This window comes from Dipodomys ordii, unplaced genomic scaffold, assembly GCF_000151885.1.
Source record: "Dipodomys ordii isolate 6190 unplaced genomic scaffold, Dord_2.0 Scaffold14, whole genome shotgun sequence".
Lineage (NCBI taxonomy): Eukaryota > Metazoa > Chordata > Mammalia > Rodentia > Heteromyidae > Dipodomys > Dipodomys ordii.
In genome coordinates, this window is record NW_012267230.1 from 1,786,438 (window position 1) to 1,799,797 (window position 13,360).

Consider the following 13,360-nt stretch of genomic DNA (forward strand, 5'->3'; position numbering starts at 1 on the left):
GCCCTGGGTTCGATTCCTCAGCACCACATAAGCAAAAAGAAAAAAGCCAGAAGTGGTGCTGTGGCTCAAGTGGTAGAGTGCTAGCCTTGAGCTGAAGAGCTGAGGGACAGCGCCCAGACCCAGAGTTCAGGCCCCATGACCTGACCCAAAAAATAAACCATCCTGCTTTCCTAAGGGCAAAGAGAGACATTAATGCCTTCAGCGAAGCAAACTGATCTTATTCAAACCATCCAGTCTCTCTGCTTCCCAGGCCGCCCCTCTTTGGTCTTGGTCCCTGACCAGGTCACGTGACTGTTTCTGAACCAATCATCTGAACCAATCAGTGGGCCCAGCTGGACAGGCTGCTTTGACTGGTTGGACCTGAAGCCATGGATCACATGCCTAGGATCACCAGCTATAGTTGAAGCTGCTCATTTAAATTAGAGATCAGAAAGACAAGTCAATTTCTTAGTGGAAGTATATTCCCACAATATATGAGACATATACCAATAACTCAGTCACTATTTTTTTCTGAAATTCAAGTTCAAGCACTTCATTGCTAAGTATGGCAACCCTTAATGGCTCCCCTCCCAGATAACAGGCTCTGCCCACCTCCCAGGCCCTGGGTTTGAAGAGGCCCTGAGTTCAGATCCTGCCCTACAGGACCAGCTGAGTGCCAGGGTCTGGCCTCCCATCTGGGTCTGGGGGGGGGGTCCCCATGGAGGAAGCGTAGGGTGGCTAGAGGCTGGGCTTGTTTGGAGACTTCTGCAAACTCAAGTCAAGCTCCACTTCTGGCTCTTTAGTGGCTAATTGGAGATAAAGAGTCACAGACTTTCCTGCCCAGGCTGGCTTTGAACTTGGATCCTTTCATCTCAGCCTCCTGGGTAGCTAGGATGACAGGTATGAGCCACTGGCTCCTGGCTCCCCTGTGCACATTTTAAAAAGGAAAAACTGATGGGCTGGGTTTGATCCCCAGTACCCCACCTGGCTTCCTGTGTCCTCCCATCGCTGCTCTACCCGGCACCCCGGCAGCCCGGGGACCGGCCTCGGCCAGTGCTGCGCTGGGCCTGGGTGGAGGCGCTCTGCCGCAACGCTGAGCTTCGGGTCCAGGCTGCCCGCTCCCCTCTGCACTTGCACTTCCACCCATGCCCTTCCCCCAACCCACCTCTGCCAGCCCCCCTGCCCCTCCCCCAGGGCCTCCACATGGCCGAGGTGTGCAGGGGACAAGAGCACTCATTGTGAGACTGGGGAAGGAAGCAGCCGCTTTCATTTCAGTGTTAATTCATGTTTAAGATCATTTATTTAAAAAAATCATCTGAAAAGTTCTAATAAATAATACCCTTCTCATTTATAAACTTGTTTTGTCTGAGACAGGGTCTCCCTGTGTAGCCCAGGCTGCCTGAACTCCTGCCCCGTGCCAGAGGTGCTGGCTAATCCCACTCCTGCAATCCGGTGGCTCGCTGTGCCCAGCTTACCACCTTTCCTTCATTATACGAAAGAACCAGGTCACTTAAGAGCAAGCCCTACCCCACCGCCAGCACGTGTCGGCCCCGGTCCGTCTGATTGGCTGTGGCTGCAGACATCGGCCCTGACCGCTTCTCCAGGGGGGTCAGAAATTCACACCCCTCATGGCAGCCACCGTGGTGGCCAGGCGGCGCGGCAGACCTTTGCTGGCCTGCCTGTAGTCCTCGGGCTTGGCCTTCAGGAGGGTCCCGATGTTCTGCAGGGTGCGGGAGGGCTGCAGGCCCAGGGCGTCCATCACGTTGATCAGATAGTCTGTGGGGAGGGCAGGGGGTCAGCAGCATGCAGGACGGAAGGTCACCCCACTAGGAGCAGGGGGGGGGAGAAGCCCGCGAATCCCCAAATTACGGACACCTGGCCTGCACCTACTGGCCTCGCTTGAGTGGAGTGATCCAAACTTAACAGAGGACTAGGCCACATGGCCACCCCCTGCCCCCCACCCACACCTGTGCTGGCACCCCCATATTCCCCACACACTCCAAAGGGGCAGGGGACATGGCGGCTTGTTGCAAGGACCGTGGAAGGTGGAGGCTGCCTTCCTCTCAGAGGGTTCCTCGGGGCTCAGTCTGATTGGTGCACATTTCTGGGTCAACCCTCTACATCCCCCCCCCTCGCTCCCCCCAATCAGATTGTGAGCATGCGCAAACCAGGACTCCAGGCTCTGTTGTCCCAAAACACAACTACCTGGAGAGGCATGGGGGGGGGGCTAGGTGGGGAAACAGACAGCAGCCAGGGACGCCCCTTCCTCCATCTGGCAAGGCACTGGTGGTACCAGGCGGAGGGAGGGACCCGAGTCATTGCATGGGAGGAAGGGCACAATGGCCCTGGCAGGCCAAGGGTGATCAAAGCTCAGGATTCCTCTCCTTCCTCCTCCCTGGGTGGGCTGATGCAGAGCCCTGCAAGGCTCTTGCCCCCGCCTTACTCTCACGGCTGCTTGGGCCTGTCTTTTACTGGACCTGGGTCTTCCCTTGGGGTCTCCCTTACGAGGTCCAGGTCAGGCTGGACCCCCAGGCGGTGGCTGCCCTGCAGATCACCAGTGGTTGTGTTGCTGATGCTGCTTTGCTGCAGTATCTTCAAGGAGGCGCACGCTGCCCTGGCCCTGGCCCTTGTCTACTGTCACTCCTGCTCGAGTTTCCCATCAGCCTTGCCTCCTCAGCCCAGGCCCTGCCCCTCACAGTGGAGCTCAATCACAAAAGGAAGCATCAAGTGGCTCATGCCTGTCATCCTAGCTACTCAGGAGGCTGAGATCTGGGGATCACAGTTCAAAGCCAGCCCGGGCAGAAAAATCCCAAGACTCCTATCTCCAATGAGCCACTCAAAAACTGCAAGTGGAGCTGTGGCTCGGAGTGGTAGAGCGCTAGCTTTGAGTGAAAAAGCTCAGGGACAGCACCCAGGCCTTGAGTTCAAGCCCCATGACTGACCAAAAAAAAAAAAAAAAAAAAGGCAGCATCTAGTTCTCCCAGAAGGAACCCTGACACACAGCAGGTGCTCAGCCCGTGCTGAGAGGTAGAGCATGAGAACAACTGAAGTCTTGGGAACCCTGCATCTCCCCCCCCTCAATCAGACTTCCTAATCTACCTCCAAACTTGCTGCTCCCAGGGAAGGGCTGCAGCCCCCAGGCCCCCAGGCCAAGCCCAGGCTGGGTCCTGGGGAGCTGATCAGCTGGGCACCCCAAAGCTGCCTTGTGCTGGAGAAGAGGCGAGTCAAAGCAAAGACGCCAGGAGACTGGGGAGACCCCTGAGCCTGCCAGCAGTCCTGACCTGGGCGCCGGACGGCCTTCTGGTGAGGACTGCAAAGCAACGCTGGCTATGGGGCCTCTGGAGGACGACCTGCCTCACCGCCCCGCACGAGGTGAGGGGTCAGCCTACTGGCACCCCATGCCCCACAGTTAAACCACAGCAGACTTCTTCAAGTCACTCTCTGGGTGGGGCTGAGGAATCTGTGTTTTGTTGTTTTTGTACTGGTAACGGGGGCTTGAACTCAGGGACTGGCCTGGCCTTTAGCTTTTTCCTCTAAAAAAAAAAAAAAAAACTCACAGACTTTCCTGGTTGGAAAGTCTGAACCTGAACCCTGATCCTTAGATCTCAGCCTCCTGAGTAGCTAGGATTACAGGTGTGAGCCACAAGCATGGGGCTCAGAATCTGCATTTTTTTTTTTTTTGGTCATGGGGCCTGAACTCTGGGCCTGGACACTGTCCCTCAGCTCTTCAGCTCAAGGCTAGCACTCTACCACTTGAACCACAGCACCACTTTCAGTTTTCTAGTGGTTTATTGGAGATAAGACTTGTCTCACAGCCTTTCTTGCCCGAGCTGGCTTTGAACTGCAATACTCAGATCTCAGCCTTCTGAGTTGCTCAGATTACAGGCATGCGCAACCAGTGCCCAGCCTTTGCATTTAAAAAAAATCAGAAACATGGCAAAGTTAACAGGAGACTTGGGGTAAGTTCCCGGAGGCCAGAGTGTTGGAAGGGGTGGGTTGCAGGTGCAAAAGCAGGCCCGGCACCGCCCAGCCCCAGGCACCCACCGATGTCAGTGGCCAGCTGCTTGGTGGCGTGTGGGGTCAGCTCTGGGATCTGGAGGACCACGTCGCAGTAGGTCTGCATTGTGGCTCTGGCGATGGAGCCCAGCCAGTTGTCGGCCATGTTGTCCAGCTCAGGCAGCTCGTCTCCTAGAAGGGACAGAAAGCCACTGGAGACCTCAGAACCCACTCGGGCGACTTGACCCGCAGGAGTGCTGGGCATGAACCCACCATGGAGCTGAAGAGTGCAGAGGGAAAGACACAGGCAACAGGACAGCGAGGATCTGGGGCAGGGGCACCGAGGAGAGGCGGCGCAGCGTTACTTCACACGTCACACACTTGCTTGATAGTTTCCTTCATTTCAAAAGGGCTTCGCTGCCCACCACCATGATTACGTGCGTATGCACCCATAGCCCAGTTCTGGCAAGCTTAGGTCTTCACACCATAAACTGTACATTCTAGCCCTTGAGAATGTATGAGTAAGCTGAGTGCCAGTGGCTCGTGCCTGTCACTCTAGCTCATCAGGAGGCTGAGATCTGAGGGTCTCAGTTCAAAGCCAGCCTGTGCAGGAACATCTGAGAGACTTTTTTTTTTTTTGGTTAGTTGGTTGTGGAGCCTGAACTCTGGGCCTGGGCACCATCCCTGAGCTTTTCAGCTCAAGGCTAGCACTCTACCACTTGAACCAAAGCGCCACTTCTGGCTTTTTCTGTTTATGTGGTGCTGAGAAATTGAACCCAGTGCGGGCCTCAGGCATGCAAGGCAAGCGTTCTACCACTGGGCCACCTTCCCAACCCTGAGAGATTCTTATCACCAATGAGCCATCAGAAAACCAGAAGTGGTACTGTGGCTTAAAGTGGTAGAGCTCTAGACTTGAGCAAAAAGAGCTGAGTTCAAGCCCTAAGACTGATACAAAAAACCATAAAGCTTAATGTAAATCAAGCACAGTGATCATCCTGTTCAATTCTTTTTTTTTTTTTTTTTCGGTCAGTCATGAGGCCTGAACTCAGCCTGAGCGCTGTCCCTCAGCTCTTTAGCTCAAGGCCAGCACTCTACCACTGAGCCACCTTCCCAACCCATTCAATTCCTTTATAATTCATTTTTGTTTCTTACTCAAGCCTAAAAAGACATTTCTTCCCAGCCATGTGGGCTTTGTCACGTGCTTAATGGATGTCTTTCAGCCGTCTATTTCAGTGCTGTGTTGCGTGACACTGAAGGGCTCTCTTTGGGCTCATCTTATCAACATAAATGAATCACGGGTCTCAATTACTGCCTTTTGATTTGAATTTGCATCTAATTTTTTTTTTTTTTTTTGGTGTCAGTACTGGGGCTTGACTCAAGGCTTGGGTGCTGTCCCTAAGCTTTTCGCTCAAGGCACCCTACCACTTAAGCCACAGCTTCACTTCTGGCTTTTTAGTCGTTTACTGGACATAAGAGTCTCACAGAGGGGGCTGAGAAGCTGGCTCAGTGGTAGATGCATCAGCACCACATAAGCAGAAAAAAGCAGTAAGTGGCGGTGTGGCTCAAGTGGTAGGGTGCTAGCCTTGAGCTGAAGAGCTGAGGGACAGCGCCCAGGCCCAGAGTTCAGGCCCCACTACCAAAAAAAAAAAGTCTCACAGAGGAAGTGGCACTGTGGCTCAAGTGGTAGAGCGCTTGAGCTGAAGAGCTGAAGGACAACTCCCAGACCCAGAGTTCAAGCCACAACCAATAAGAAAAAAAAAAAAAAAGAAGAAGAAAAAGTAATTTTAGCTGGGCACCGGTGGCTCACGCCTGTAATCCTAGCTACTCAGGAGGCTGAGATCTGAAAATCGCAGTTCAAAGCCAGCCCGGGCAGGAAACTCTATGAGACTCTTATCTCCAATAAACCACTAGAAAACCAGGAATGACGCTGTGGCTCACGTGGTAGAGCGCTCACCTTGAGCTAAAGAGTGCAGGGACAGCGCCCAGGCCCAGAGTTCAAGCCCCATGACCAAAAAAAAAAAAAAAAAAGAGTCTCACAGACCCTCCTGCCCGGGCTGGCTTTGAACCACAATCCTCAGATCTCAGCCTCCTGAGCAGCTGGGATGACAGGTGTGAGCCACCAGCATTTTCATCTTTCGGGGTGTTCAACGGAGATGGAGCCCAGGCCTTTGTGCATGGCGGGCAAGCACGCTGCCACTGCGCTACATCCCCAGTGAGCTGCTGTGTCTCTCCAGTTCCAAGTGATTCTTTCTCTGCTCAGCCTTACAGGGGAGGCCCACAATGCCTGACACTGGGTACTAAGATGCTTTGAGATCAGCAAGTACGTGGCCCCTGCGCAAGAAAAGGAAGAGGGTAGCGTGGCGGCTCTGCCTTGTTGTGTAGATTCATTCGGGAGCCCTGCGGAGTGAGAAACAAGCTCCAGACAGAGGTGGCAGGCCAAGACACGAAGCACCATGCTGCCTAACTCCCACAACCACTGCTTAGGGCCGGGAGACCCCAGGTCAGGGATTAGATGGGAGTGTTGAGCAGGAACTTCGCCCCCAAGAGCTCACGGCTGCCGCCACCAGCCATCGCCTCGTCTGGAGCCCTGGGAGCTTCTGCCACTGCTGCCCAGCTGAGGGCCACTGACTGCTGCCATCTACACCCAGTGACACGAGGCAGGCTCACCTTGCTCAGGAGGAAAGGGGAGTTTCCCGGCGTGCAAGGCCAGCTCCAAGGCAGAGTCCTCTTGGGTGACGAAGGGCTCGAGATTCAGGGGCAGGGACATGATATACTGCCCAATCTGAAAGCAAAGAAACACTTTCAGCCCAACGCCAGTGCCTCAGAGACGTGAGCGAGGTGGTTCATCCATGCCAAAGGTGACACCTAGACACGGGTGAGCACCAGCACGCGGTGCTGGTTATGAGGACAGCGTGAAATCCCCCGGGGCCTTGTACCTCATGTCAGATCCACGGATCCACTGTATCTGTGGATCCAGTGACCACACTACACCAAGCATGATGTACCTCAAACGAGGCAGCAGGACCAGAGCGCTTTATGAGACTTGAAGCACTGTGCTAACATGACTTACAGGTGCGTGTGGGCGAAACACCATGATGCAATGCCAACAAGTATCTGGCCCAGTGAGGATTCAAATCCTAGCCCCGGGATTTTGACACAGTCCTCTCCTTTCAAGATGATCTAAACAATTGTAATGGGGGGGGGGGAGGATTGGGTAGGGAGGTGGGGGGAAGATGGGAAGGGATGGAAGAGGAAACAAAGGAGGAGGCTACAATGCTTGATAAGAAATGTACTCATTATCTTGCCCATGGAATTGTAAACCCTCTGTACAGTATGTTCACAATAAAAAAAAAAAAAGATGATCTAAACAAAGCCGGGCATCCAGTGGCTCACGCCTGTAATCCTAGCTACTCAGCAGGCTGAGATCCGAGGATCACGGTTCAAAGCCAGCCCAGGCAGGAAAGTCCGTGAGACTCTTATCTCCAATAAACCACTAGAAAACCGGAAGTGGCGCTGTGGCTCAAGTGGTAGAGCACTTGCCTTGAGCTGAAGAGCTGAGGGACAGCGCCCAGGCCCCACAACCGACAAAAAAAAAAAAAAAGATGATCTAAACAGGAGAGACTCGGGGGAGCCCACGGGCTCTTACGTTGCTGATGTACTCCAGCGGGGTGAGGCTGAAGGCGGGCAGCTCATCCGTCAGCGTTTCTCCAATGCCAGCTGTGTTCCAGCTCTAGGGAGAGAGGGAGAGGAAGGAGAGGAAGCAGTCAACCACACAACGGGGCAGGACACCAAGATGGCGCATGAAGTTCACAGACAGCCTTCCTTACAGGACTGCCCGTGGTCCACACTGCCCGCGGGGACGGCTGTCGCTCCCACCCAGAAGGGTATCTATTCTCCAAAGCCTGCTTGCCTGTCATGGCTAGAGTCATCATTTGTTCTCAGACTTTCCTGTCTAAGCTGGCTTTGAACCACAATCCTCAGATTTCAGCCTCCCTGAGTAGTTAGGATTAGAGGCGTGAGCCACCAGTGCCCAGGGCATCATTCATTCCCTCTATCATCTCGGCCCGACTACCAGAGGGGCACGCATCTGTTTTGATCACCTTGCCAAGAAGATAAAACGGGAGTCAGACCTACACCTACGTCACCAGGCAGAAAAGCTGCCAGATGCGTGGAGTCCACCAGCACCGTGGGGGGAGGACCCCACGCCTCCTCAGAGACCACAGAGCCCCTCGTCTTGGTAGGGCCCAGGACAAGCCTCTACCATCCACCAAAACTACTGTTTTCACTTCCCCTGCCTTCTAGATTCATCTCTCAACTTGTTCAGAGAGCAAGGAGAGAATGAGGCACGGGAGCGTGCCACAGGCAGGCCTCGGCGCCAGCATGGGCTCCGGCCATTGGCTGTGAGTCTGAAGTCACTGCAGAAACTTCCCGGGAAACCCTCAGGACACACGTGCTTCTGTTGGCCCGCCTGCGCCGGCCTGGGCCCCAAAGGCCAACCCGGACAACAAGGCCCTGGCTGGCCGGGCTCCAGGAGTGACTCATGAGGTCACACGGGGGCTGCCTTCAGCCACCACCTGATGCCCCAGCTGGCTGCCTGATCCTTTAAGTAGCATTCCGGGAATGAACGCCCTTCCGCCCTGGGGCCCCTGGCCCAGCTGAAGCCTCGCAGCATCCCCCACGCTCTAGGTGACATTTCCCTCCCCACCCCCACCCCCACCCATTTGATGGACTCCTTGATCTCGCCGGAGAATCCTCCTCCATTCCAAACCCCCTCGTTTTCCCCAGCTACCACCTCCAATCCCACATGAAGGCATGCGACCCACTCAGGATAACCTGGTGCTCGTGATGTAGTGCCACGTGCTAGGCTTCGCTGACAGGACAGAGAAACTGAAGGCTTGGGTCTGAGTCTCATAAGCTACCTGAGAAACAAGGATCCCCGGATATTCCAACCCTCCCAGCCTACATCCCCTCCTCTCCTCTTCCTGTACAAGTGCATGCATGTGCGCACACACGTGTACACATACACGTACACACGTATACACACACACACACACACACAGAGAAGCCGTGAGAGCTCTGTATCAAGCATGAGCATTCTTACAGTAATAGCTGATTAGAGAAGGGCTACGCACAGTGCTGCAAGCTGTGCAGGCAGAAGTAAGGTTGGAAGACTCTGGGCCCAGTGACTCACGCCTGTAATTCTAGCTACTTACGATGCTGAGATCTGAGGATTACGATTTGAAGCCAGCCTGGCAGGAAAGTCTGTGAGACAGCCAGAAATGGAGCTATGGCGCAAGTGGTAGAGCACCAAGCCATGATCACGAACACTTTCGGGACAGTGCCCAGGCTGTGAGTTCAAGTCCCAGTACCAGTACACACAAAAAGAAGGGGCGGGGGGGGGAATTCCTTTGTGAAGAAGGCACAGCTCTGGGAACACAGGGGGAGCCAGGGGATTGCAGAGTGGAGCTCAGGAAAGAGGACGTGATGGGGGCAGTGGCCATGGAAACAGGTGGAAACCCACAGACCAGGAGGAACGAGAAAACTGGGGGGGTGGGGCTGGCCAAGAGAGGCATGGCAGGACTTGGGGACCAGCAATGACCCCGGGGGCAGGGCAGAGCGGGGAGGACTGAGGTGGGCGTCACACGTGTCCACTGGGGTCGAGCACTGCAGGTGAGGCTGGGAAAGGTTCTGAGAGAGCGGGAAGAGCAGGTGAGGATGAGGCTGGGCACAGGAGAGACAGGGAAGGAAGAGAGGGGGAAAGAAGCTGAGGACGGGGCAAGCCCTGAGCGGCGGGCAGGAGAGGTGCGCTTGAAGAGGACAATAGGGAAGTGATGCGATTATTCCTCCATTGTCCACGATTTATTTAAACATGTCCTTCACAGGGGCTTTTTCTAGTCATCTGTCATCAGGCACTGTAAGTACCAATGATCTGTTCTGAAATCAAATACAGTGTTAGCTTATAGTCTTAGAATTCAAAAGAGCAATGGGATTTACCAGCAAACACTAAAAACAAACATCTAATGACCAGGGCTTAATTTCCAAATTCTTTAGGCCCAGTGTTTGCCTTTGGATTGTGTGCTAGGGGCTGGCTCTAGCCAACGTCTAATCTCCAAAGCCACACAGCCTGGCCCGGTGGAGAGGCCGCCGTGAGAAGATGCGACTCCAGCACCACAGCTGAGTCCCAGCGGAGGCCAAAGGACAGGCAGGAGCACTGGGCCAGTTCCAGGGTAGAACAGAGACCAAATCCTGGGAGAAAAGAGCTCCTTGATGAGGAGGCCAGTGCCTGAAGGTTTTTTGTTTTGTTTTGTTTTGGTCGTAGAGCTTGAACTCTGGGCCTGGGCGCTGTCCCTCAGCTCTTCAGCTCAAGGCTAGTGGTCTATCACTTGAGCCACAGTGCCACTTCCGGCTTTTTCTGCTTATGTGGTCGAACCCAGGGCCTCATGCATGCATGGCAAGCACTCTACCACTAAGCCACCTTCCCAGCCCCTTGCCTGAAGTTTCGAATCTGCAGGCAGGGGAGAGAGAGGAGCAGTGTTAGGAAGAGTCATGCCCCGTCTTAGTAAGCTAATTAGTAAGTAAGTAATTAGTAAACTCTGGAGTTCTCAGGAACGAACTTTCTCAACCTTGCAGAGAGTTTCAGGGAAATAATAGCTTCCGCGATGAGGAAACATGACTTCTAGTTTAACAACTCTTTGGTTTCATTTCGTTTCTCTTTGCTTCCTAGCTACATTGAAATGTGTTTATATTGTACACATTTTACAAAAAAACAAAAAACATGTGGGGGGGGGCAGGGAGGGGCGGCTAGAAGCTCACGCCTGTAATCCTAGCTACTCAGGAGGCTAAGGTTTGAGAATTGAGGTTCGAAGCAAGCTTGGGCAAGAAAGTCCATGAGACTCATCTCCAATGAACCAGCAAAAAGCTAGAAGTAGAGCTGTGACTCAAGGATGCTAACCTTGAGCACAAAAGCTCAGAGACAGTGCCCAAGCCCTGAGTTCTAGCCCTAGGACTGTCACGTGCATGCATGTGCGCACGCGCGCACACACACACACACACACACACACACACAACCCACTCAAACCCACAGGATGGAGTCGGACAGGCACTCTCCTGAGTAATATTCCAAAGCTGGTTCTGCCTCAATGCTTCTCTTTCTGAGGACTAAGGGCTGTCCTGAGCTCCCCGACTCCTCAAGCGTCGTTCACAGCCCAGACACTTCCAAGTGGCCACAGCTGTGATGAGCTGACAGGACAGGGACTGTGGCCCCAGACTCCCTGAGTGGGCCAGAGACCATGCAGGCCTAGTGAAATGGACTGCAGACACCGGGGACTCACGTCCATCTTGGAAACGAGCAGCAGCTGCTGTTTGATGCGCAGGAAGACGGAATCGAAGGCCAGCTGGTGGGCTTGCTGGTTGAGCCGGGTCAGGGCTGCCCGGGATGAGGCCAGCAGGGTGTGATTGCTGCAGCCTTTCTCCTTCAACGAGAAAACACAGAGGCAGGCCGTGAGGCCTCGAATCCAACTGAGATTATCAGCTGTCAGCCGAGAATAGTAAGCATTTTCCAGAAGAGAGCAGATCTGGAGTCTAGCTGTGTCCCCTCTCCCCCAACTCCTGGAGAAGCAGGCTGAGGGTCAGACCTGTGAGCTACACCCAGGCCAGATTCTATAAGGGCTGGTCACTGCCCCTGAGCTTTTACACTCAAGGCGAGTGCTCTACCACTTTGAGCCACAGCCCCACTTCCAGTTTTCTGGTGGTTCACTGGAGATGAGTCTCATGGACTTTCCTGCCCAGGCTGGCTTCAAACCACAATCCTCAAATCTCAGGCTCCTGAGTTGCTAGGATGACAGGCATGAGCCTCAGGTACCTGGCATATTATTCTCAACTCACTTTTCCATGTGATTCTGATCCATCTGACCTGAGTATGAAGGCAGCCTGCGATCGCCCCTCGAGGACGGAGGAGATGGAAGACAGCAGAAGCCTCACACACGGACAAGAGTGGTTCCCAGGGGGTCAGGTCAGCCCTGCCTGGCTGAAAGCCAGAGCACGCAGAACCTGTGGGAGTCCCTTCCCACAGCCCGAGAAAATGCAGGGATGGAAAATGTGCCCCTACACTCACCAGCACAAATGAACTGATTACAACAGACATAAATCAGATTAGCAATAAAGATAAACAGAGTTGCCCCAAGCTTAATCTCAAAAGCATGGATGAATGAGTTTATAGAACGGCTCCGAGAAGTGTGTTTGGCAAGCTCAAATCCAACCGGTTGGTGGGCTGGGATGCAGAGGGGGGCGATCTGGGAGGGCACACCAGGGCCTCACACGGGGCCAGGCACACCATAGCGTTCACCCCCTGCACTCAAGGCTGGTCAGCAAATTATAGATTGCATCTCTAATAAAGGGAGGACCAAACCAGACTGGGAAGGAGGGGGCAAGAACTGAATGACACCCCTGCTCTGTTACAACCCTGGGGCGCCCCTTGACTCTTCATTTGATGGGAAGTTCTCTCCGGTGTTTGCACCCAGTGGGCCCAAGACTCAAAGCCAAGGGCAGCTGTGTGGCAGACCAACTAGGGCTGCAAAGACAAACCAGGAGACTTTCATGTTCCCCTGTGAGAAATAATTACACTAGGACAAGTTCTGGCATTCTACAAGCCCTCCCCCAAGGAAGCGGTAACATCTCCATCTGCTTAGTTGTTGTTGTTTTTTCTGTTGTTGTTTTGTGGCAGTCCTGGGGCCTGGGCACTGTCGCTGAGCTTTTCTGCTCAAGGCAAACACTCTACTTCTACTCTGGCTTTCTGGTGGTTAATTGGAGATAAGAGTCTTACAGATTTTCCTGCCTAGGCTGGCTTCGAAAGTCCATCCTCAGTTCTCAACTCCTGAGTAGCTAGGATGACAGGCATGAGCCACCAGCATCCAATTTGGGGTCCTCTTTTTCAGGGTCAGCCTACCTGCAGCCTATATATATCCAGTCCCATTTACCAATCGGTAAAGCGCACTGTCCCTTGTTTCATGGACATTTTAAATTCTGGAGTCAAGTTCAGCAAGGCCATAAGGCTACAGGCCTAAAACCACATTCTTCAACCCACCTTTGATCATCCATACAAGGTGTGACAGGATACACCTGTAATCCAGCACTCAGGAGGCTGAGACGGGAGGATTTGCAAATTCCAGGCCAGCCTGGGCCTCACAGAGACCTGGTCTCAGAAATCCAGTGGGAGGGAGGCTGGGAAGGGATGTGAAGGGTAAACCAAAGGAGGAGGCTGCAATGCTTGGTAAGAAATGTACGCATTATCCTGCCCATGTAATTGTAACCCCTCTGTACAGTATGTTCACAAATAAAAAATAAATTAATTAATTAAAAAGAAAAAAAAAAGAAATCCAGTGGGAGA

The 13,360-nt window shown here is 53.6% G+C and overlaps 1 protein-coding gene across 1 annotated transcript in view; it reads right to left on the bottom strand.

The window, feature by feature from the left end:
* Positions 1 to 1,240: 1,240 nt before the first annotated feature.
* The window catches only part of Cog7 (component of oligomeric golgi complex 7), a 50,385-nt gene continuing 38,265 nt past the window's right edge, over positions 1,241 to 13,360 (bottom strand). The window contains exons 12-16 of the mRNA XM_013011163.1: positions 11,307 to 11,447; positions 7,622 to 7,705; positions 6,643 to 6,757; positions 4,024 to 4,167; positions 1,241 to 1,755 (exon numbers count right to left, since the gene is read on the bottom strand). Of these exons, the coding sequence (XP_012866617.1) occupies positions 1,589 to 1,755; positions 4,024 to 4,167; positions 6,643 to 6,757; positions 7,622 to 7,705; positions 11,307 to 11,447 (651 nt within the window). The 3' untranslated portion in view covers positions 1,241 to 1,588. The remainder of the gene's footprint in view (positions 1,756 to 4,023; positions 4,168 to 6,642; positions 6,758 to 7,621; positions 7,706 to 11,306; positions 11,448 to 13,360) is intronic.